The 23354-nt window shown below is 53.1% G+C and overlaps 2 protein-coding genes across 8 annotated transcripts in view; both read left to right on the top strand.

Moving 5' to 3' along the window:
• Positions 1 to 14521, top strand: part of WDR91 (WD repeat domain 91) — a 46784-nt gene extending 32263 nt beyond the window's left edge. For 3 of the 5 annotated variants that reach the window (XM_082632450.1, XM_082632449.1, XM_082632448.1), the window contains 9 exons: positions 2135 to 2290; positions 4188 to 4381; positions 4996 to 5146; positions 6398 to 6492; positions 6624 to 6792; positions 8781 to 8889; positions 9701 to 9813; positions 11082 to 11279; positions 13746 to 14521. In XM_082632450.1, coding sequence (XP_082488576.1) covers positions 2135 to 2290; positions 4188 to 4381; positions 4996 to 5146; positions 6398 to 6492; positions 6624 to 6792; positions 8781 to 8889; positions 9701 to 9813; positions 11082 to 11279; positions 13746 to 13910 — 1350 coding nt within the window. In that variant the 3' untranslated portion in view covers positions 13911 to 14521. The remainder of the gene's footprint in view (positions 1 to 2134; positions 2291 to 4187; positions 4382 to 4995; positions 5147 to 6397; positions 6493 to 6623; positions 6793 to 8780; positions 8890 to 9700; positions 9814 to 11081; positions 11280 to 13745) is intronic. The other 2 variants (XM_082632447.1, XM_082632446.1) reach the window with 1 other exon arrangement.
• A 3976-nt stretch (positions 14522 to 18497) lies between these two features.
• On the top strand, positions 18498 to 23338 carry CYREN (cell cycle regulator of NHEJ). Of its 3 annotated transcripts, none has more exons than XM_082632194.1 (4): positions 18498 to 18660; positions 19736 to 20000; positions 20956 to 21031; positions 21905 to 23338. In XM_082632194.1, exons 2-4 carry the CDS (start codon positions 19864 to 19866, stop codon positions 22154 to 22156), a joined length of 465 nt encoding a protein of 154 aa, XP_082488320.1. In that variant the 5' UTR covers positions 18498 to 18660; positions 19736 to 19863; the 3' UTR covers positions 22157 to 23338. The 3 variants fall into 3 exon arrangements, with proteins under 3 accessions (XP_082488320.1, XP_082488319.1, XP_082488321.1); XM_082632193.1 differs by having other exon boundaries at positions 18498 to 18610; positions 21905 to 23334; XM_082632195.1 differs by having other exon boundaries at positions 18498 to 18610; positions 21908 to 23327.
• Positions 23339 to 23354: the final 16 nt, after the last annotated feature.

Below are 23354 nucleotides of genomic sequence, written 5' to 3'. Positions count from 1 at the left end.
ATCAGCAGGCGGACCCTCAACCACTGCGCCACCAGGGAAGCCTGACAAATGTTATATCCTTTTGTTGGAGTGACCCCATTATCATTATATAATGGCCTTCTTTGTCTCTTGTTACAGTCTTTGGCTTAAAGTCTATTTTGTCTGATATAAGTATAGCCTCCCCTGTGGAATTCTTTAGTCTGAGCAGTTTGCCCTCTGGATCAGTAGATATAGGGAGGAATTAATAGATTTGTGTAATGAAGGTTGGCATCCTTGGATCTCCTCCAAGGGAGTGAACCACCCCCGACCCCAGTACCCACCCCGGGACCGTGTGAGGGACCATGGTTACCTCAGGACCACCTCTTACTTTTGGGAAGGTAACAGGAGTCATCTTCCACTTTCCAAAACTGTGGGGCCTATTCAGTGTTCCATGGACCATGGGATACTTTTCAAGAATGGCTGGAAGCACCCAGAGAAGGGCCTTATCTTGGTTCTTATTTTGCTCCAGGGTTATGACATTTCTTCTTATCTTTTCTATTCAGTGTCACTTTCTTCCATGTGCTCCCGTCATGGTTTTTCTTTCTTCAGGTTTCTCAGAGTTTGGGGCTGCTGTCAGATCTGGATGTAAATTCCGGTTCTGTCAAGTTCTCCCTGTGTAAAACAAGTTCTCCCTGTGTAACCTCTCTAAGCATCTGCTCCCCATGTTAAAATAATGCCTCATCTTTAAGGGAATATTTGTAAGGTTCTTAGCATGGCAGCTTACATATGGTAAATGCTCAATGAGTAATGATGTTATTATTGTTGTTGGTTTTCTTCTTAGGTTATTTTTAAAAAATCTTAACTAAGAACTTTACTTTTCCCAAAATAAGTCAGAATTCAGAGAATCAAATACTCTTTCTAGAGAAAACATCTGTTACAAGCACAAGTAGATACCAATGGAGGTCACCTCAGTCAGAAAACCAAAAATAACCAATCCTGTGTAGGTCAGCCACAGTTAGGCTCCAGGTAAACTAATAGCCTTTAAAATTTCCTTTCTTAACTGTTCACATGACTCCAGGGTCCCAAGGAACATATGTTAATCATTTTAAGTTGTTTAGTGTTAACATAAAAAATAACCAGTAGAAGAACTAGAAGCCCACAAATACACTTTGGTTGAGTTTATTCTCTTTACTTAGGACTTGTGTACAAATGATTTGTGAGGAGGTTGGTCTCAAACCAGAGTGGCTGTTTGCATCCTATCCCTTTGCTAAGAGTGTAAAAAAAAAAAAAAAAAAAAAAAAAGCGTGTGTTGGGGGTGGTAGGAGTGTGACCACCACAATTTGTGGGAATAAGGGTGGAAAAAAAGAAACCAGCCAGATAATTTGGGAAGGTGATGAGGTGGCAGTTCCTTTTTAAAAAGCTCTAGATTAGGAATCTTCAGTCTCTATAGGAGTGGGAATTACTGAGTTCATTTGCTGTAACCTTGGTTGACTTTATCTCTCTTGCTATGAAAAGGAGCCAGAAGATGCCAATTTCTCTCTTGTCCAATTTATCTTGCTCAAAAGACCTTGAGTTTCCAACAATTTCTGTTAAGACTTTCTGGTTGCCTAGTAATCATTTCCAAATACCTCAATATTTGTTAACATTGGCTGGTTTAGTCATGCACTTGGCCCAAAACAAGAGGATACTGTGTTCCTTTTTCCCTCCAGAGGGGTGATTTTATTTTGCATAATTTTTTTGCTGTATTGCCCAAACATATAATTGCTTGTAAGTCTTTCTAACACCCAACGTAGAGCCTGATCTGCCTCATAATTGTCACTTAGTAAGTGCTAAGCTAAATAAAGTTAACTGTTCCAGTTAGATCAAGGAGATACATATGTATTACCTCCAGGTGATAGGTGTGGCGGGTGGAGAAGTGCTGGGGACCTGTCCTCTCAGGATGGGGGAGTGGGGAACAGAAAGGAGGAGGTCCAGCCTGCTTATGTTTTGCCCTTGACTTTGCTCATGGGCTGACATAGTAACATTTTAACTACCTCTCAGCATGGCCAGGGAGGAACCTTACCCAGGAGTAAGGGGAGAGTCCACTCCTTGCTCCCTGTTCCCCTCCTGGCCCAGGTGTCATGGCCTGGGCCCAGGTAGGAAGAGACTTTTCACAGCCTGGTGTCTCGTCCTCCAGAGCACCAAGGGTAGGGAGCCAGCATGTGCACCCAAGGACGGGAAGAGCCTCTTCAGCGGGCTGGCCACTGGGGAGTCCAGCTGGTCACAGCACCGCCAGCGGCGCCTGCAGGACCATGGCAAGGAACGGAAGGAGCTCTTCTCCATGACTTTGCAGGTATGGCTCGGCCTTGGTGTCTCATGACCGCCTGCAGGGACACCACGCGGCTATGTGGTGGAGGCCCATGGAAAATGGGAGGGGCCGTGTAGGGCCTGCTCTTACCTCTCTTGATTTCTTCTGCTGTGTAGAGTGTGGTTTTGCCTAACTGGGTTTAATTGCTTGCACTTTGGTTGTTTTGTTCCAAAACCACCTGGGTCTCTCCAGTGATCCCTCTTCCCGATGGAGTGTTTCCCTAAACAGGGGCCATAAAATGCTGGCCTCTGAAAATGTTCCCAGAAGGTGAGCTCTGTGAATAATTGGTTTGGGACCCTTTGCATGCTCTGTCCTTCCCTTAGGTTAACTGTGCATGTTAGCATGTCACGGGCGCTCAGAGTCGGTGGGAGAGAGACCTGTTGCCCTTGGTTTAACCCAGCATCTCCCAGACTTGCTCAATCACAGGATCACTTTCTCCTGCACTCCCTGCTGGAGCCGCTGCCCCGAGAGCCACGTGTCCACACAGCGTCGTGCTGCGGCCCAGGGCCCTTGCTGCGCAAGCTCAGGGACTCCTCTCACTAGTGAATATGGGTTGGGGTCTGCTCTTCCTGGTGGTATAAGCTGCTTCTGTTTCGGTCAAATACTCTGGATTGAAGGGAAAGGGATTTACTGCCTAAGTCACCTTGTTGACCATTTATCTCCTAATTGAGGCTACTTGCCTATTTTAAAGGCATTTTTTGGCGTTAGCAGCCCTGTGCTGGTTCTGGTTCGATAGCGTAGACCCTTATGGCTCGGATCTCAAATCCTTCTGTGCTGTAGGATTAGAGGCGCACCCGAGCTCAGCCACTTCTGTAAGGTACTGTTTCTCTGTTTATTCCATTCCGTTCCGTTCCGTTCCGTTCCGTTCCGTTCCGTTCCGTTTCTCTGTTTATTCTATTCTATTCCTATTCTATTCCTATTCCTATTCTATTCCTATTCTATTCTATTCTATTTCTATTCCATTCCATTCCATCCCATCCCATTCCATCCCATTCCATCCCGTCCCGTCCCGTCCCATTCTGTTCCATTCTATTTTTGCTGTAGAACTGCTCTTTCTGGGACCCCAAGGAGTGCTTAGGTCACGCGGGTGGTAGAGAGTGCCCTGGCTGGCGCCCCCTGGCCTGGGTTATGTCTGGGTGAGCAGATAGTAATCGTGATGGCCAACACTTGCTGTCCCAGGGAGGCAGAGATGGGTGGCTGCCGCCCTCCCGGGTGGCAGGGTGTGTGGGGTGCCATTTGGTGCCCCGCCTAGCTCTGGCTCTGCTGCTGTGCTCGGGTCTATCTCTGTGCCTGGCCCGTCACCCCAGTCTCTCAGTACCTCTCTCCCAGGAGGAGGTGCTGGTTAACATGGCAGCGCACTGGCGAGGGGCCACGCTTGCCTCTGACTGACCCGGCTTCACATCAGCATCCTACCCCGGGCCAGCTCTTGATCTTAGACAAGTTATTTAACTTCTGCTTTCAGTCTTACTTTCCAGAGCTGTAAAGTGGGGTTAATAATAGGATCAGAAATGGTTGGGGGGAGCATTAAATGAGACAGTCAATCATACTCATGTAGTGCCTGGAATGCAGTAGGCACTCACTCACTCACTGATTCTTGTTATCATTGGCCTGGTCTGTCAAGGTGGTGCGTGTCCCGAGTCTCGTCAGCTGTAGCCGGGAGCCTGTGAGAGGAAGGAGCAGGGCCTCTAGGAAGGGGCCGCCAGCAGAGCAGGCTCTTGTAGTTCAGAGCTCTTTCCTCTAGACCCCGAGACCACCAGGATCCTCCCCCGAGGGCTGTGGCCTGCGTCCCAGACATCTCGCAGTGTGTCCCCAGACACACTGCACCAGCTGGGCCCGGTGCAGACCCCTCGCAGCTGACTTGTGCCCCCTTTACTTGGTGCAGTGTGCAGAGAAGAAGCCCGAAGCTGGTGGCCCGGAGGCAGAGCCCTGCCCGGAGCTCCACGTGGAGGTGCTGGAGACCCTGGCGCGGGCTCCCGCCGCAGGCCCTGAGGGTGGGGGGGTCCGGCCCGAGCAGCCGTTCATCGTGCTGGGGCAGGAGGAGTACGGAGAGCACCACTCCTCCATCATGCACTGCAGGTGGGTGTCGGGCTGGCCGGCCGGGGCCAGGGCCTTCTGGGGGAAAGGCTGATGGCGTGGGGTTTGGGCTCCCCAGGAAGCCTCGGTTTTCAGGCTGTGCGTGTGAAGGTGTGGCAAGCGGGATGATGAGAGGTAACAGATGCGGAGGGTGGGATGGCCCCGAGGGACCGTGGTCACCCCTGAACTGTCAGAGGAGGGCTGGACAGCTGCCGCTGGGGTCCTGCCGAGAGCTGCCGTTGGCCGGGTCAGCCTCTCCACTCCTGATCCTGGGGTGTAACGCCCAGAGGGTAGGTGATCCCTTGCTCTGCTGGACGTGATGGGCTCCGGATCCGTGATGCAGGAGGCTCTCAGTCTCTAGAGACCACGAGTGCCGAGGGTGGGGCTGTGTGCATCTTGCCCACAGGGCTTAGCACATGATATTGAATAAATGCTTTGTAAGTAGTTCTCAGACAGACGAACGAACGAATATTTCTAGAAGTAGTTCACGCCCGTCCTTGGAGTGTGGGCATTTGAGCCTCAGCAGGAGAGTCAGAAAAGCAATCCTCTGGGTGCGCTGAAGAGGACAGCGGACTAAGGCAAGGATGCTCACAGCGTCCCCCTTTCTCTCCTCTTAGAGTGGACTGCTCGGGGAGGAGGGTCGCCAGCTTAGACGTAGACGGGGTCATCAAAGTGTGGTCCTTCAACCCTATCATGCAGACCAAGGCGTCCTCCATTTCCAAGTCGCCGCTGCTCTCTTTAGAGTGGGCCACCAAGCGGGACAGGCTGGTGAGTGGTCTTGCTTGTTGCTGGACCTGTGGTCTAAGTGAAGAACTCTCCAGGGCTCTCCCCAGTGGCTCCAGCACCACTGGTTGGGGCCTCCAAGACAAGCCACTCCCTTCTCTCTCTCACTGGGAAGGCAGGGACCACACATCCAGGACTGTCCCAGCAGGCTCCTATCTGGAGGTTACTGGATTAACAGGAATTGGAATTAAGCTGCAGTGGGACCCTGTTCGATGGCAGAGGCCGCCTTCCTGCATGCGGTGGTCTGGCTTGCTTTTCATCTTCCCGCAGAGAGACTGGCTCCCTGCCTGTTCTCCCCCACCAGCTCCTGCCATCCCTGCACATTTCTGACAGCGCACCACGAGCGTTCTCAGCTGCGCCCCCTCCTGCTGAGACCCCCTCCCCGGCCAGGCTGGAGGGGGTGTGTCCTATCCTGGGGTTCCCACAGTGGTGTTAGCATATTAGACATAGCATTTGTAGTTAAGGAGATAAAGTTGATCTTTAGTGGGTTTTTTTTTTTCACCGTATTCCATTTTGGAGGGGATCATACCCAGCAGCCCAAGGAGCAGACCTTGTTTTTTAATAATTTTTGACAACTGCAGGAATTATCCTTACGGCACTAGGATCTCGGGGCTTGCCCTGTACCAGTGTCAGTTTGCTAGGTGAATGCTGAGGCCATATTCTAGGGAATATTCCTGGGGGACACCCCCAGATCTGCTTCTGGTGCTTTTTTCTGGCGGTCCTCGTTATTGTCTTTGAAGTTTTCACCAAATAAATCACAAGGATAGCCTCCTCTGTTTTTTTCTGGAGGCCTTTGTAGGCCCAGAGCCAGAGCTGTCCCCAGGATGCACAGATGGGGCTGTCACCCAGCCCAGTGACCAGCTGGGGCCGCTGCCCAGGGAGGTGGTGGTGGATCCGGAGCCAGAGGGCAGGACTGGGACAGCTGGGATTTAAACTGGAAGATGGGGTGAGCAGAGGGTCTCATTTCCAGCTCTACCTGAGGTAGCAATAGAGCTTCTATTCCACACATTCCTTTTGTGGTTTTGCTTCTGTTCAAGGTCACCTGTGATGTCTTTAAGTTTTAAATGAGGTCCTTTGTAGCCGGGTTTTTCCCCTGAACTAGCTGGAGAAGTGGAGGCGGGCCTCACCCCACAGCCTGGCCCACTGCACAGGGGTGGGCCTGGCCCCTCAGTGGGCCTCCCTGAGCGGGCCTGACCCAGAGCTGTCATTTGCTTCTCCCTCCCCCTCTCCTTCCAGCTCCTGCTGGGCAGCGGTGTGGGGACGGTGCGCCTCTATGACACGGAAGCCAAGAAGAACCTCTGTGAAATCAGCATCAACGATGATATGCCCAGGTGCGCTGGAGGCCACTCCCTCAACTGCTGTGCTCCGCGGGCCTACCTTGGCCTTGGCCGAGCCTCCGAGCCCCGCTCCCCATCCCTCTGTGGACGGGCGGAGCACTGACCCAGCCCCACGTGTGTTGCAGGATCCTGTCTCTCGCGTGTAGCCCCAGCGGGGCCTCTTTCGTCTGTTCAGCTGCAGCTCCGAGCCTTGCTGCCCAGGTGGACTTGTCTGCACCAGACATCGGCAGCAAGGGCACTAACCAGGTTCCTGGCAAGCTACTGCTGTGGGACACGAAAACCATGAAGCAGCAGGTGCGGGCCTGCCCCGTGGTCTCCCTGGGGCTGGTCACACTCCGGGGCAGGCACACAGCCTGTGCTGCCCTCTGTTTCTGAGGTCTCTTCCCTCTTTGCTTTGGGCTCGTCAAGATTTTGATTTGTGAGGAGGTTTCAACATTTAAGTGTTGAAAAGTAGTAATACTCCAGTGGGGCAGATTGCCAGCAACTGAAGTCGTTCAGCATCATGCCACAAATTTAGAATTCACACACAGCCTCTTATCGGGGCCTTTTGGCTTATTTAAAATTTTTTAATTTAATTTTTTTTAATATTTAAAGTTTTTTTTCTTTTATTGGAGCAGTTTTAGGCTCACAGTAGAATTGAGAGGAAGTTTCAGGGATCCCCCATATACCCCCTGCCCACACACGCACAGCCTCTCCTGCTGTCAGCATCCCCCACCAGAGGGGCACATTTGTTATAGCTGATGCACCTACACTGACCATCATAATCACCCAAAGCCCATGGTTATATCAGGGTTCAGTCTTAGTGGTGTATGTTCTAAGGGTTGGGACAGATGTGTAATGCCACGTAGCCACCATTACAGTGTCACAGAGGGTATTTCCACTGCCCTGAAATTGCCCTGTGCTTCATGTAGTCTTCTCCCCTGCCCCCAGCCCCTGGCAACCGTGGATCTTTACACTGTCTCCATAGTTTTGCTTTTTCCAGATTATCATATGGCTGGAATCAGACAGCCTTTTCAGATTGGCCTCTTTCACTTAGTATTCTGCATTCAAGTGGTTTATTTTTCAGGAGACAACTAGAGTCCCCTTCTGACTGCCTCTTAACTTACAATTGCATAAAAATTGCAGCAGCAGCTAGAAGCAGTGAGGACACATGTGTATTCTTAAGAAATGACAGTCTTGAGAAAGCTTGCTCACAGGGCCTGAGGCTCACCTTCCCCAGGAGGGGGTGATGCCTTCCCACCCAGAACAGCAGCAGATGCTTACGGCTGTGACCCTGAATCCTGAGGGCTTCAGTGCTGTTTACACTCACCTGTTTAAAAGGCAGTGGTGTTTCTTGGGAGAATCAGTTTCGGTCAGGCCCTTACGTGCAGCAGTGTGTTTCCTGCTGGTACTGGACACTTGAAGTGTCCCTGTCTTGTTGGTGGCTGGGTCCCGAGTTCTCTTTGTGCCTTTCTGCGCCTTCCTGTTCCCAGTTGGAAGCCTCGCAGGTCTCTCCAGCCAGTCAGGACCACCCTGCCATGTCAGTTCTCGCTCTCTAGCTCCCTCGTCCTGGCAGATGCGTCCCACTGAGAAGCCAGGTGCCTTTCTGGAGCCAGCCTTCTCCCTCACCCTGAAGTCAGTCCAGGAGCAGACATTGTCAGTTCCACCTCCAAAACCTGTTTCCAGTCTGAACACTTCTCTCCGTTTCCGGGGACATGCCCGCTAGCACCCCTCAGCTGGACAGCGCCCCCATGGCGCCCGCCTGCCACACTGCGCCTGGGGGATGGGCAGACATGGAGGCACGTCCTGCCCATTCCCGCTCCTCCGGGTTTCCCATCCACACCCCCTGGAGCCCTGCCTGGTCTGGCCCTCCCTGCATGCTGCCCCTCTCGAGAGCGTTCCTACCCCACTCCATCCGGCTGACATCTGTCCTCCAGTGTCTCGTAGGTGCTCCCGTTTATACCCACCCAGTCTGGTTAGGTCCTTTTTAATCTTGTTAGTTTGTGCTAAGAACTTGTCGTGATTTGTAATTTTATGTTCACTTGCTATTTTTCAACTTTTCGTTAAATATTGAATACATAGAAGAGAATATTGAAATCATAGGTGTACGGAATAACGAGAAGAACCGTAAAATGAGCACCTTCCTACCATCACGGTTTAAAAGTGGGACATTACCGACACTTTTTATGCCCTGGTGTGCCCTTCCTCAATCTTGATCTCCTTCCCCCTTTCAAACAGAACCTGTCCTGAAATTTGGTTTATTACCGTCTTACATTTTAAAGTTTAGTTTGTCCCTTTTCTAGCTCCAGTTCTCGCTGGATCCGGAGCCCATCGCCATCAACTGCACAGCCTTCAATCACAATGGCAACCTGTTGGTCACGGGGGCAGCTGATGGTGTCATCCGGCTGTTCGGTAGGCAAGCGTGCTCACGCCATCCTGGTCCCCTCCTCAAATGCCCCAGGGAAGAGAGTTGGATTTTTGTCAGCTGGACTAGAGGCTATTGCAAACCCCCAGTTCAAGATGCTTGTAATAGAACTTAACTTGGTCAGAGTCTGCTGTTTTCAGGACCCCCTAATTACCTTGCACGTGGTCCATGTCCGTGGACACGGGGGTGTGGGGTGGGGGGGTGGAGCTTAGCCGTCCTCCAGTCCTGAGCAGTTGGATCTGAGTCCTCATGGCCCAAGTGAGATCCAAGAGGATACGAGAGAGTAATGCCATCCTGTCCTCTTGGTGTGACCACTTCATTGTCCCCGTGAGAGCGGTAGAACGGTGTGCGTCAGAGTCATTGGCATGCTGTTTAAAGCTCTTCTCACCAGGCCTGTTTCAGGAGACCAGAGTCAGAGGGTCTGGGGAGGCCCTGGGGACTGTATCTTTAACTGATTTCCGGGGCTCCCTGGTGGGAAGTTACAGCGCCCTCCCAGGAAGGACTTAATGTGTCCTCCTAGACTTACAGGCTCCCCAGATGAGCTCAGGCTCCACCCAGGGATTCCTGAACCTGACTTTTGACCCAGTGAAAGAAGCTTCCATTTAAGATTGGTTAGCAGAAGACTAGGCGCAGTGGAGGAGAGAACTGGTAAAATGAAGCTCCCGGTGCCCACTCTTCACCAGGGGTCAGCTCTGTGACTCCTGTCGGGGCAGAGGGAGGGTGAGAGGTACCTCCTGCTGCGGGCAGATGTCTCCCCAGGGCCTGGGCGGGAATCCTAGTGGCCTCTCGTTGCCTCAGATATGCAGCAGCACGAGTGTGCTATGAGCTGGAAGGCCCACTGCGGGGAGGTCTGCTCTGTGGAGTTCAGCTACGATGAGAACACCGTGTACAGCATCGGCGAGGACGGGAAGGTAGGTGGGAAGGGATTTGGGTCAGGAAGCTCCCTTCCTCTGGCTTCGGCATCGGAGATTCTAGAGAGCACCAGAATAGCATGACGGGCTGGGTTCCAATCCCGACCATACTTTTTACGAGCTCTGTGACCTTGGGCCTCTGCCTCCGTTTTGTCATCTGTAAAACAGAGGTGAAAATAGTAACCAGTCTCACAGGGTCTTTGTGGGGTTTCAATGAGTTCAGTGGGAGTTGACTGCTCTTATGAAAGGGGAAGACCTACATCCTTCCTCCTGGTTGTAGCAAAAAAGACTCATCTCCCTGACCCACCTGACTCAGTGGGCTCCCAGGGGTGCCAGGACGTACTTCAGTGAGCTTGGTCATTGGGTGGTCACAGCATGGATATGTAGAGCTTGCTGGGGCTGGGGGCTGCAGACAGTTTCGCCCAAACAGAGTCAAGAAATGTAAAAAGGAAGCTGGGGAAAAAAGTAAAAATAAGTGCCCCCTTTAGATTCTCCCTGGAAAGATTCATTAGGATCCTTGGAAAGGGAGCTGGGGCAGGCAGAGCTGGGAGAAAGACTAGCTTTTCATGGTTCCCTCCTGTACCTTTTGGATTGTATACTGTCCACCTGTATTATCCAATGAAGACAGTAATTACAAAATGAATGCTTCATTTGAAAACTATGACAAGGGGTTTTTAAATCAAAGCTCTACTTCCTATTTATTTGAGTAGGATTCTCAGTTAAGCGGTGGTCACAGCCCGGTAGCCTGTCCCTTGGGTGGGCTAAAGGGCTGTTTGCACTACAAAGCGTGAAGCTCAGCTTATGCCTCGTTGCTCGTGTTGCATTGATGGCACTGCTGAGAAACTGGAAGTGTACTTGGAACTTGTCCTAGTTTTAAGAAAAATCTAGTTGGGTTCTAACCCCGACAGTAATATTAATAATGAAAACAACGACAACAGTAATAATAACAATCACTGGAGCACTGCCCTTGCTTGAGAGATGGGAATCCAGGCGAAGGCTGTTGCCTGCCGTTTCCCTTTCCTGGAGTCAGGCCAGAGAGAAAGTTCAGGCTTTGACATGAAGTGGCTGACTCTTTCTAGATTTTCTTCCCTTAAGAAAATGCTTAAATTGTGTTGGGAAGAGTCGGGACTGGGTGGTCATCTCACTACCTTTCCCGGGGCCTGTGGACCCACCTCCTCTTTCCTGGGGCCTGTCCTCTCTCCTCCCCCCGGACCTGGGCTCTGTTGCCGGCCCACTGAGAGTGCCGTGCTTGTGCTTTGCGGTTGCAGTTCATCCAGTGGAACATCCACAAGAGCGGCCTGAAGGTGTCCGAGTACGGCCTCCCCACTGACGCCACCGGCCCCTTCGTGCTGTCGGGTTACAGCGGCTACAAGCAGGTCCAGGTCCCCCGGGGCCGACTCTTTGCCTTTGACTCGGAAGGGAATTACATGCTGACATGCTCTGCCACAGGGGGCGTCATCTACAAGGTACCTGGCGGGCGGTGGCAGGGAGGTTCCTCCTCGGAGGTCTGGGCCCGGTTGAGTTCGAGCCTCTGTCCCTGTCTCTGTCCCAATCTCTGTCCCTCACCGATGGCCGTGGAGAAGCCTTTGACCCGGGGTGGACAGCGCCTGGGCCTCCCGGCTGCAGGCCGGCTCGAGGGAGCAGGCGGGAGTGGGCACGAGTGTGGCATGTCCGTCCTCTCTGCTCACCCGTCACTGTCCTTGGACGAGACTCTCCCTTTTCTGCCTCCCTCCTTGGGAATAATACCAACTATAGAAAACCTCAAGAGCTAGGGAGAAGGGCTGTAGGTTGGTTTGGGGGGACATACCCCAAACAGGAGGGTGCCTAGGTGGTCTGTTCCAGGTGCTCTAATCTGGTGTAGGTTTATTGCTTATGGGAGGTCCTGTGGGTCAAGGACGTTACAATCCGTGGCTGGGACAGAAATCCGGGGGGTGTGGTTTGTCACACGGGATGTTAGCTGTCCACTCAGTTTATCTGCTTATTTTAATTCTCATGTCACAGCCTCTCTGGTTCATGTACTTTTTTTTGGATGTATGATTGAACGAAATTATAAATCTCTCCTATTTTACTAGCGCTACCAAATAGACTAGGGATGAGGATTTGTGTCGTGGCCTAAATAAGCGCATGGTCTGGTTCCGCGTCGCCACGTGGATTCAGTTCTAAGCCTCAGTGTTAGCTCTCTGCCTGGCGGTGTTTTGTCTGCAGGTAGAGTCATGGAGTGGGATGCTCTTTCTCTGGGGCTCCCTGAGCTCGCCTCGCGTGGCTCACAGCCGGCGGGCAGCTGGTGCTCTGGACAGCAGCTGCCTGCGGGCGTGTCCTTGGCCCTGGGCAGTGCACACAGGAGACGGAGAGCGTGGCCCCTCTCTCCTGGGGCTCATGCTCAAGTTAGAACGAGACGCGAGCACCAAGAGTGACGACAGTACAGAGCTGAGGGCCCCCAGGGGAGGAAGCCGGGTGGGGGCCGAGTCCTCAGGGAGGACTGGGCAGGGGGGCTGTCTGTGGATTTGAGGCCTTTGGAGGAGGAGGAGTTGGGAGGATGTGGAGGAAGGCAGGCTTTGGGGCTCCACAGGGCAGAGGGGAGCAAGGGCACACGGTGGGGCGAGGGGGAAGGGGGCTGCTGAAGTTGGAAGTAAGGAGGCTTCTGGACTGTTGACCTTGAGTGTGGCACCGGGAAGCCTGGGTTTACTGTCACCCAGGCTCCTCTTTTGCGCAGATGGTGATGATTTGGGTGGCTCTTGCCCTCTCCTTAAAAATTAGTTCCACACTTTATTTTTACTTACTTATTTAAATATATACATTTGAAAATCTTTTAAAAGTTTTATTGAGTTACAGTTGGCAAAAAGTGTATATATTTAAGGTGTACAGTGTGATGGTTTCATATAAAGCTCCCTAATTTCTTGTAATTGCTATCAGGAGATATTGTAAAAAGTTTTCTGTTTACAAGCCTAATTTTATTTTATTATTTAGATTTAGTTGAGTTTCAGGTGGGCTCTCCTTTGCTCTCTGTATGATTGTGTGTTGTGTATGTATGTGTGTATATTATTTTATTTTTGATCGTGCAGGCTTTATCATTTGTTCTGATCAGTTCATATGGTTTGCAGTCAGACTTTCCCTATAACCAGTTAACGGGTTGAAAGATGTTCCTCTGTCATTTAAAAAATGTCAAAAATGGGGTCTAATTATTTAAGGACTATAATGACCTTCAGGTCCCATTTTTACAATCTATAAGCAATTCATGATTGTTAAAGACGTTTTCTCCGTGAAGGCTGAATACTTCCTCTCTTGCTCATGGATGTTACATGCAGCTGGATTGATAGCCTGCTCCCGGTTTCCCTTCCTTATTACCTTCTGACCCCTCACACCTGTGCACATGAGTCCCGGACCACAGGTGCTGGTAGCACAGAGGAGAGCTGTGTTTGTGCCCTGACCCAGGGCCTCCGGTGCCAGCACTGCTCTCTGGGTGTGTGCTGGCCGCACGGCAGGGAATCACCAAGACCCTGCCCTCCTGCCCTCCTGCCCTCCTGCCGCTGGTGTTCCCTGGGGGAAGCAAATGTAAAAGAGAGAGGCAGATACATGATATGAGGCTGGGAGCGGTAGATGGTGCTGGAAGAGAACACCAGGCATGAGCAGGAGACATGGCTCATAGCAGGTTAAAGGTGGCAGGGAAGATTGTTTCTTTCAGAGCATATTAGGGACTTATTTTCCACTTCAGCTGAAGGAGTAACTGTAGTTGGGAAAGTGAAGATATTTCGTGGTCCAAGCAACGAACCTGAGACTTTCTGGAAAGGGGGGACCTGTGTGCCCGGGCATGTTCTCCGCTTGGGGTGGCAGCCCCCAGGCCCGAGGCAGCTTGGCCACCGAAAGTGCATAAAGTGGATGTGTTTGTGAGCAGTGCCTGATGATGCAACCTCGTCTCTCCTGTCCCCTTGCAGCTGGGCGGGGAGGAGAAGGTTCTGGAGAGCTGTTTGAGCCTGGGCGGCCACCGCGCCCCTGTGGTCACCGTGGACTGGAGCACAGCCGTGGACTGCGGGACCTGCCTCACTGCCTCCATGGACGGCAAGATCAAGCTGACCACCCTCCTGGCCCATAAAGTCTGATGGGGCCCGCCCCAGGGGCCACCCACGGAAGCAGTATTATCCTGGGAGACAGGCAGAGACAGCTCAGGAAGACGGGGCGCTCCCCTTCCGGCTCCCTGCCAGGGTGGGGAGTCTTCAGGGAGAGACTGCCCAGGGGGCTCGGGCACTGTCCAGCCGCCTGACGAGAACGGGAGCCATGTAGAACTGTGGCACGTGTTCCCCAGACATCGGCATGCTGGCCTCTGCCAGGAGCAGGCTCCAGATGGTGGGAGGAAAGCTCAGGAAGCAGGAGAAACATTGTGATGGCTTCTCTGTTGGCCTAGAAGAGATTGAAAGTATTTTGTATATATTCAATCAGTTTTCTTTTTTAAAAAAAGAATGTTCTTGTGGTCACCTGGTGTCTCTTTCTGGAATGTATGCGTGCAGCAGAGCATCTCCCTTCACCCTTTGCCCTGGCGATGGTCATTGTGAGCTTTGGCCCCACGCCCCAGCTCTTACCTCACCAGCCATGGGGCTGACCTTTATTGGAGGTTTGCTTGTTGCTTTGCCACGGAAGTAGGACGTCCTCTCTCTACTGCTCCGTTGGCTAACCAAGGTTTGTGCCGTTCCCGTTTCTTTGGGCTCATGTCACGGAGGCCATGGTGTCTACTTTTCCGAGAGTTGGCAGCTTTTGTTAGGACAAGTGCAGGGTCTGAGGCATCTGCCCCTCTCCATCTGGGTGGCTGTGGTTTCCCAGGACCTGTCATTGTGGTTCCTCCCATTCTTTCAACTTCACTTCCCCAAGTTTGAACAAAGCCGGCCACCAGCGCCCTCTGCTGGTGAGTGGCCAGAGGACAGGAGCAAGTCGGCCAGGTGCCGGCCTGGAACCTAGGGTTCACGCCATCTGCGTGTGTCCACAGCCTGGCCCTTTACTCCCTGGCTGGGGTGGGACCTTGAAGAGGCAGATGCCCTCGCAGGGTGGAGAGGAACAAGAAAATGACTCCGTTCTCCCGCTTGCATTTCCACCTGAGGCGGTGGGATTTCAGGCCTGGACCTCGGGCTCTTGACACTTGACAGGGGCAGTTTGTCACCAAGCTGCTCAGAATAGTTGTTGCAGAGGCTCCAGCCTAGATCCTGGGTGCAGGTCTGGTGTGGGAGTGCTCCCAGTTACCTACTTTTGGAAAATCATGAAGAGATTGGTACTAAAGCTTTGGCTCTGATCTGCTGGGAGTTGGGAGGAAAGCAGGGAGGTGTTTATGTGGCTCAATTATGAGATAACACCAGAGACTTAGTGATAAGTAGTTACTTACACATTGTTACCCATTTCCACATGGTAATCCTCCTTCAAATGAGCAAACTCAAGACTTCCATTTATAATTTTTCCCATCTTCTGCGTTGAAGTAGCAACCTTAATGATCTCTCCCAGTGATTCTGTAGGACATTTAAAAAGTGGTCATGTGTTTCATTTGAGTGAGAGAATTCATTGTTTAGCTTTTTCTCTCTCCATCTCGAAGTTTCTGTCTTATTGCCCATTCTCTCCTCTCAATAGGGTCTCCACAGTTTGCTGAAATGTCTTTAAGGTTTGTAGAAAACACGTGAAGAGCTGTCTCTTCTCTCATTTCCTTTATGCTCTGGGTTGGATACCTGTCTCCCTCTTGTTTTGAGCTTGGCTCATAGCTGATATGACTGAGGCTCCACCAGGAGGGATTGAGGTGGGGCTTCCGCATCACTTTGAAGCTGCCTAAAAACACAAAACCAAAACACCATTAACCTCTGACCTTTTGAAATTAGCAAGTACGATATGTGCAGCGGGCCACCCTGTCCCCTCCTGGCCTCTCTCTGACCTCCACCCCATCCTGAGTGCTTGTCAGCATGCATTCATCCTGGTGTTCCTCCCATCCCACCTCCTCGCCCCTCCAAGATGAGCTCTCATCCTCTGATAACTCATGTCAAAACTTAAATGCAGGGACTCCCCTGGTGGCGCAGTGGTTAAGAATCTGCCTGCCAATGCCGGGGACACCCAGTTCAAGCTCTTGTCTTGACCTCTAGGAAGATCCCACATGCCGCGGAGCAACTAAGCCTGTGTGCCACAACTACTGAGCCTGCGCTCTAGAGCCTGCAAACCACAACTACCAAAGCCCGCGCACTTACAGCCCGTGCTCTGCGACAGAAACCACCACAATGAGAAGCCCGCGCACCACAACAAAGAGTAGCCCCGGCTCGCCACAACTAGAGAAAGCCCATGCACAGCAATGAAGAGCCAACACAGACAAAAAAAAAAAAAAAAAAAAAAAAAATTCACCTCTCCTTCACAATACCTGCTTGACATCTACCTGAGAATGCCAGCAAGACTCCTCCACTAGCTTGGGCAAGGGCAACTAGATGAAAACCATCAAGCCAGTCCAGCCACAGGCCCCCAAGCCTGCGCAGGTGTAGCCCTGGCTCTGGGCTGGGCTGCAGGAGAACAGTGAGGTGCATTCCCCTCGTCGTTGGGACCTGTCTGCGCTTGCCTGCTTCTGCTCCAAGACCTCAGACTCCCTGAACTCAGCATTCAAAATGCTTCAGGAGGGCTTCCCTGGTGGCGCAGTGGTTGAGAGTCCGCCTGCCGATGCAGGGGACACAGGTTCCTGCCCCGGTCCGGGAAGATCCCACATGCCGCGGAGCAGCTGGGCCCGTGAGCCATGGCCGCTGAGCCTGTGCGTCTGGAGCCTGTGCTCCGCAACGGGAGAGACCACAACAGTGAGAGGTCCGCATACCGCAAAAAAAAAAAAAAAAAAAAAAAGCTTCAGGAGCTGATTCCCATCCATTCAAATCCCACAGATGGGGTTTCTCATCCCTATTTGGCCTTTCACACAGAAAGTTTTTTATGCAGATGGGTTTCCTGCTCCTCAGACCCCATTTTTCGGCTGGCTATGGGAGGTTTTTGAGAAAAAGGTGGAGGGAGTGGTTCTCGTAATGGCAAGTGTTCTCTGTTCCTTTATTAAAACAAAATGATGCATCTCCACCCATTAGACTTGGATTTGTCCTGGCTCACAGACTGTGGGAGCGGAGGACCCTAGAGGTCGGTGATTTTGGAACCTTTAGGGAATCAGAGGAGAAGCAAGTCCTGCCTGGAAGGGTTGGACTCCTGAAGAGGCTGGAGGCAGAGCCCAGGTTCACCTCGCAGCTAAATTACCCCAATGCACAGCAGGTTGGTTTTGTGACTTGAACTCATTGATTTACTCCTTAAGCCTTGATTGATTTAAAGTTTCCTGGACCAGCCTACTTCCCTAGGATTGAGGATTAGTATGGGGTGAAAGTGCTTTGCAGAATACAAAGGCACACACAGTTGTGAGAACTCCTGGCTCTGGATTCTCCAAACTCTGGACCACACGCCCCTATCCTGCACCTGTAGCATATGGAGAGTAATTATTCTATTATTAGCTGATTTGTTGTAAGTCACATTTCAAGTGGCTGTCTTGATAATTTTGCATTTTGGGGGGTAGATGGTTGGTTCTGATCATCCTTTTGCCTCAAAATGTGATAGAAGTTTCACCTTGTGCACTTGTGCTTGTGTTTTTAGTGATGTGTGCCACCTGGGTGGTTCTTTGTGCGTGTCTTTTAAGCTACTTCAACCTGTGTGATTTTAAGTTAAACTAGATGCTAACTCCACGTGTAAACTGCGGTGCTCAGCACCAGGCTGAAAGCAAAGCAGTGAGGACATCTGGGCAGCCTTGTGGAGCAGCCCTGTTCACAGAGAGAACAGCTCTGGCCAATTTGAAATGTAAACAGAATCTTTAATTTCCCTTCCTGTACCCGGGGTGCTCACCTTGCACCCCCTTGCCTGGGAGTGCATGCCTCCAGCAGGGAGCACTCCGCCTCTGCCGTTCCCCAGCAGAGCTTTCAAAAATGCAGATCCCCTCCTCCCCTCCCCCTAATTTCTGGTGGGGGGCGAGGGCTGGGAATTGACACTTTAACAGAGTCTACCCAGCAAGCCTCAAATGGAGCCACGTTTGGGGACTGTTAAAGAAAAAATATTGTTAAAAATTATTTATGACACTTGTTAAAGACAAGGCAAACTTTATTTGAGGGGGCTACTCAGTAGGGTTTTACAGTGGGGGAAAAGTTGGGCTCAACTCCCAATACAAGGAAAAGTGGCAGGGTGGGGGGTCGGTGGATGGATGATTATTAACAGGAAACATAAGGGGTAAGAGGCGATTCTGGCTAAATTGACCTAACAGGATTCTTGCTGAGGGCGGCCGGGTGATTAGACACCACCTGGAAGATGGTGGCGGGTGAGGATCAGACGCGGGGGATGGGTGGACTTTGGTTAAATCAACTTAGCAGTATTCTTGCTAAAAACGGACAATTTGGAGATGCACACGGAAGTCCAAAAGGCAGGGCCTAGTTGAGAAGAGTTCAGAGGAGCCTGACCTGGATGTGGTCAAGGAGAGACTGTCAGGACCCGGGACAGCGGGGCTGGCATCTCCCATCAGCTGGGGAGTCAGGGCTCTACCGCCGAGGGCGCAGACAACGCGATCTGCCGACAGGGGGCGCGCCCGGGCCTCCGCTCCCGCGGGCGGCCGGAAGCCGGAAGTGCGGGGACGCGGCCGAGCCGGGGGAAGCGTCACGGTGCGCGCGGTGCCTACTATCGCCCAGAGTCAGACTCCCGGACCCGCCCCGGAAGCCAAGAAGGGGGCGCAGGCCCGGAGGCAGGAAGCACTGCTGGAGGAGCGCCGGGAACGCGGGCGGCGCTGTTGCCGGTGAGGCCCTGCGTGGTTGTCACGCGTCCCCCCTCGCCCTCCTCCTGCAGGTCGGCACCGGTCTGGTCGCGCCAGGACGGCGCGGGGTCCCCGAGGGCTGCGGCGGCTGAGAATCGGGAGCTCTGGGCTAGGCATGCGCCCGCGGGGCCGCGCCGGGGCGTCCCAGGCCCTCACCCACCCCCAGCCGGCGGAGTCTGGAGGACCCGGGCGCGTGTCCCGGCCGGCCATTTCAAACTTTTTTGTGACTTTGTGCATACTGCTCAGTCTCAGTTCCTTATCTGTAAAATAGGCTTCGGAATATCTATCTCACGGTCAAATCAATGTATGCACCGACCGCCGCGCTGTGTTTGTGCCGGGCGGTTAGTGGTGCTCGTTAGATGTGGGAATGAGTATTAGCACCGCTTTAATTTAGGCAGAAGGCGCCCGCAGCTGCCTTCAGGTTTAACCGCTAAGTGGAGGGTGGAGCCCTGCACCCTTTGAGTCACAGGGTCGGGGCTGAGCTTTAGGAGGAGGGGCTGAGGTGGAATCCTGTGCGGGTGGGGAGAGGCCCAGTAAGATGAGACACTCCCCCCAGCCCGGCGCCCCAGCTTCTGGATTCCTGACCCTACTGCTGGCTGAAATCTGACCGGTCAGAAGTATCTTTGGTGTAAGGGAGTGGATGTTGGCCGGTGAAACCTCATTGTGAATCAAAATGGCCTTGGAATTTCTTATAACCGCTCCCAGAAGAGGGAATGAGAAGTCTGTGGTTGGGAGAAACAGAGGAGAGATCTTTGAGAGGTGTCTTAAGGGTAGGATAGTCTGGGCACTCTGGGGACCGGGAGCCTCTGGGGTGGAGAGGAGCAGGGGCACCTCCCTCTCTCTTTACTCCTGGGAGGGTGTTCATCCCACTCCTCCCGTGTGGAATGGCTCAGTGCAGAGGCTCCTGGAGGCGTTGGACCTGGCTGCCGGTGGGGACCCTGGGCCCTGCGTGGAGGGCTGCTTCTCCCTGAGCCCCTCGCCTGCCTCTTCATGCCCTGTGAACGGCACATCTGCGTCTCCTGGGCCCTGCCCTGACCAGTAATTTCGGCTGATGCCTGGGAGTATTCTCGCTTATTAGAATTCACTGGTCTTTGTTCTTCTTTGTAGGAATTAAAGCTGGACTCCCATTCAGGACAAACAGACCTATAGTTCCTGGTGTGATGAGAAAGTGGGATTTGCTGTCCTGAAGTCATTAAGCTTGGGCCCTGGTTCCTCGTCATGAGAGGAAGAGGGAGATGGAAGACTTAAACTCTGAGAATAAAAAAAGGGTGCTTCCCGCATGGATGACAGCCCAGGTGGCTGACAAGAGGACGGTGCAGGTGAAGACCCCCAAGAGGAGGAGAACAGCCACGGCGCCAGTGGCTGCAGCAAGGTGGGGCGGCTTCTGGTCCTCCTGGGGAGTTAGGACAGGGCGAGGGATTTGGGGCATCACAGTTGCCGGGGCCCAGTCTTCCCGTGTTGGCAGAACAGTGAGGCGGGGTGTTTCAGTCCACAGACCTCTCATCAGCTCTCGGGGGGTGCACAGGAAGTGAGCCATGCCCTCCCAGACTGGCACCAGCTTCTGCCTCTCTTGGTGAATCTCCACCGCCAGACCCTCACTTGTCAGCTCCCGGATAGCGGCTCCCCCTCTCGGGCCACACACACCAGCCAAGCTCTCAGACGCCAGTTGTCCAAATTGCCAGCCTCTTCTCTTGCCACAGAAATTGTGACCATCCACTGGGCAAGATGAGTGACGAGGTGGTCCAGTCTCCCTGCGGGTAGATCTTCAGGGACAGGTGGACAGGCTGCAGGTTGCTGTGCCGGCCTGAGATCAGAGGCTGTGGGGTGGGTTAGTTGAATGGTGGTAATGGCGGGGGTTTCTGGGCTGCCAGGGAGGGGATGCCCCTGCCCTCTCCCCTCGTGGTCCCAGGCGCTCACTGTCCCTCTCTGCCCTTCCCTTTCTAAGTTTTCTTCATTGGCCAGCCGTGATTTCTGGTCTGTGCCGCCCTCCTTTACTGTGTTCATGCACTGCAATGGGAGGGGGGTGGGTTGTGTCTTGGCTTGTTCGATCTGCTCGCATCCACCGTGTGCGTGAGTTTGACTCTCAGAAGCCGGCCGTCATACCCTGTTTCCAGATCCTCAGGGGAGCGGGTGGAGGCTGGGAAGCCCCACACTGTTGCCCCGAGAACCCCCTGTGCCAGTCACTGGTTACAAGGATGCAGAAGCCACACTGGTGCCCTGGGGAAGCTGCTGCTCCCAGCCCTGGGGGGCAGGCCCTGAGACGCAGCTCTTGCTCTCATTCCTCCTGGTGATTCCGTGCCATCTCTAGCTTTGTGCTTTTCTTTCAGACTTCCTGCCACGAGGACTGTGTACTGCATGAATGAAGCTGAAATCGTAGATGTTGCTCTGGGGATCCTGATTGAGGTAAAGTCAGCTGTGTCTTTTCTTATGACCAGAAACTCTTGGTGGGCAGAAACTAGACCAGGGCCTGGTTCATGCTAATAAAAGAGGCGCCCTGCCTGCTGGGGTGGCCAGGAGCCCGCTCATCCGCAGCCCACTCCCTGGTTGGTGGGCACCCGCTTGGGGCTGGAGACCTGGGAGGGCGCAGCTGTGCGAGGGAGGGCAGCCCTCTCTGTTTGGGCGACTCTGTGCTGGTGGCGTGTGGACGGGACAGAAGTCGTTAACTGCTCATGTCCTCTGGAGGGTCTCAGTCGGGCGAGGTGACTTCTGAGCACCGTACGGAGCACCACGCCGCTGAGTGTCTTGGCTTCCGGAAGCGAATGATAACTGCCCCACTTTAGAGTTGTACTTGATAGTTGATAGTACTTGATAGTACCTGATAGTTGCTCAGGGACTTCTATATATTCCTATCGCATTTATTCCTTGCAATAACCTGCTGATAGATATTATCATTAGTTACAATAAGTGATTTGGTGCCAGTAGGGAGAGGCTAAGGCCCACACTCAGGGTTCGTCTCCTGCGCTCCTTGCATTCTGTCACCCTGCCTTTCCACGTACATTTATTTCTAGTTTTCTTTCCTGCGGCGCTGTTCCTCAGGCCCCTGCCGCTGCTCTCCCAAGCTGGTCTCTACTTCTGCGCCATCTGAGAAGGGGTGGCGGGGAGGGGAGGGGTCGGGTGAAGGGAGGGAGGGGCCACCTGTGATTTGGGGGCGGGGCCTGACTCCTCCCGTGCTGGCTTCACAGTTGCTTCTGGGCATATTCTGCGTCACTGACAGATAAACCAGCACGTTAGGGAAGTAAAACCCCGTCTGTTTTGCCTGCCATTGCTTCTACTCAGCAGGGCCGAAAACAGGAAAAGCCGTTGGAACAGCTGCCTCTGGCAGGCGCTGATAAGCCAGAGCAGTCCCCGGCCAGCTCAGCGCCGTCGTCCCCGAGTCCCCGCGGGAGCAGAAGTGAGGACAGCGAGGATGAGGACTGTGGGGAAGACGGCCCTCCTCCTGGGCCTGCGGGTTCTGACTCGGCCTGCGGCAGTGGCCTCGAGGAGGACCAGGACGCGCTAAAATACGTCAGAGAGATATTTTTCAGCTAAGGGACAAACTTCCGGGACTTTCTGCCCAGAGTGGCTGAAGGAAGCAGGGTTTCCCTCTTGGCCTGGGCGCTGCCCTCAGACTGTCACGGCTTCTGCTCGCAGCTTTGCGCCTCTCTGGGCTGCGCAGATTCACCTTGGGAAGTGAGGAATCGGAATGAGCTCCCGTTAGAAATCCTCACTGCACTGTGCTCTCTCCTCGCTCAGAGGGTCTGGGATCCTCACAGTCTGTTGTGTTGAGTTACCTGGTTCCAGGGAGATGAGGCTGTGGTGGTCAACTTACTGGAACCAAAGAGTCAACTTAATAATGTTTAAAGAAAAACAAGTATGACTGCTAAGTATACTTAGCAGAATTCCTACTGTTCGGCCTCCCTAAGGACGAAGCCTATTTCAAAAACAGCCTCCATCGCGAGGCAGTCGATCAGCTGTGAGCCCTTGCTCGTCCAGCCCTGAACCAGACATCCTGCCACAGTGCTGGGCTCTGTCTAGGAGCCTGAGGCTCAGCGTACAGACTGGGAAGCCTCCTGACCAGTCAGGCCTCCTCCCCCTGAGCTGCCACCTTTCTTCCACTTGGTGGCCTCGGCCTTGGTCCCTGGACAGTTGGAAAGCAAGAGTGGGACAGGAACCCAAAGGAGACACCAAGGACAAGACATCACACTAGAGTCCGTGTTTCTGCTGCTGTATTCAGTATGGCTTTTGACAGGCATAGGATGAGGCAATCACGTGCTGTACAGGTTTTCAATATATAGGTGCTGAAAAATACACAAAGTTCCCCAGTGCATGAGTTGTGCTTGTATCTGTTCTGGGCCAGCGGCGAGAGGTGAGGGGATGCAGCATTCACGTGGATGTGGAACCGTTCAGTCCTGTTCACCTTCTTCTCCTGACCAGGGACCCGGTGTCTTCGGCTCCTGAACTCCCAGGTCACGTGCTGGGAGTGATCTGCCCGCTGACCCCCTGCTCTGTCGGGCTTCAGGCCCGGGAGCCTTTTCAGAGGAACCTTCAAAGCCACCAAGGCTGCTCTTTGTGCCCATGTGTTCTGTCTTCGGTGAATCCCTCAGATTATTCCTGGGCCTTGGGGAGCGTTGTCAGAGTGGAGGGGCTCATCGTGTTCTACCCGCCTTGGATGGAGACAGGGAGCTTACCAGGCAGGGCCCCCAGGGACCCTGAGGTGCTTCTTCATAAACCCTCACTGGGTTCCAGT

Source organism: Mesoplodon mirus, assembly GCF_964341445.2.
Source record: "Mesoplodon mirus genome assembly, chromosome: 9".
Lineage (NCBI taxonomy): Eukaryota > Metazoa > Chordata > Mammalia > Artiodactyla > Ziphiidae > Mesoplodon > Mesoplodon mirus.
The sequence above is the reverse complement of the archived record's forward strand: the minus strand, read 5'-3'. Positions and strand labels throughout refer to the sequence as shown.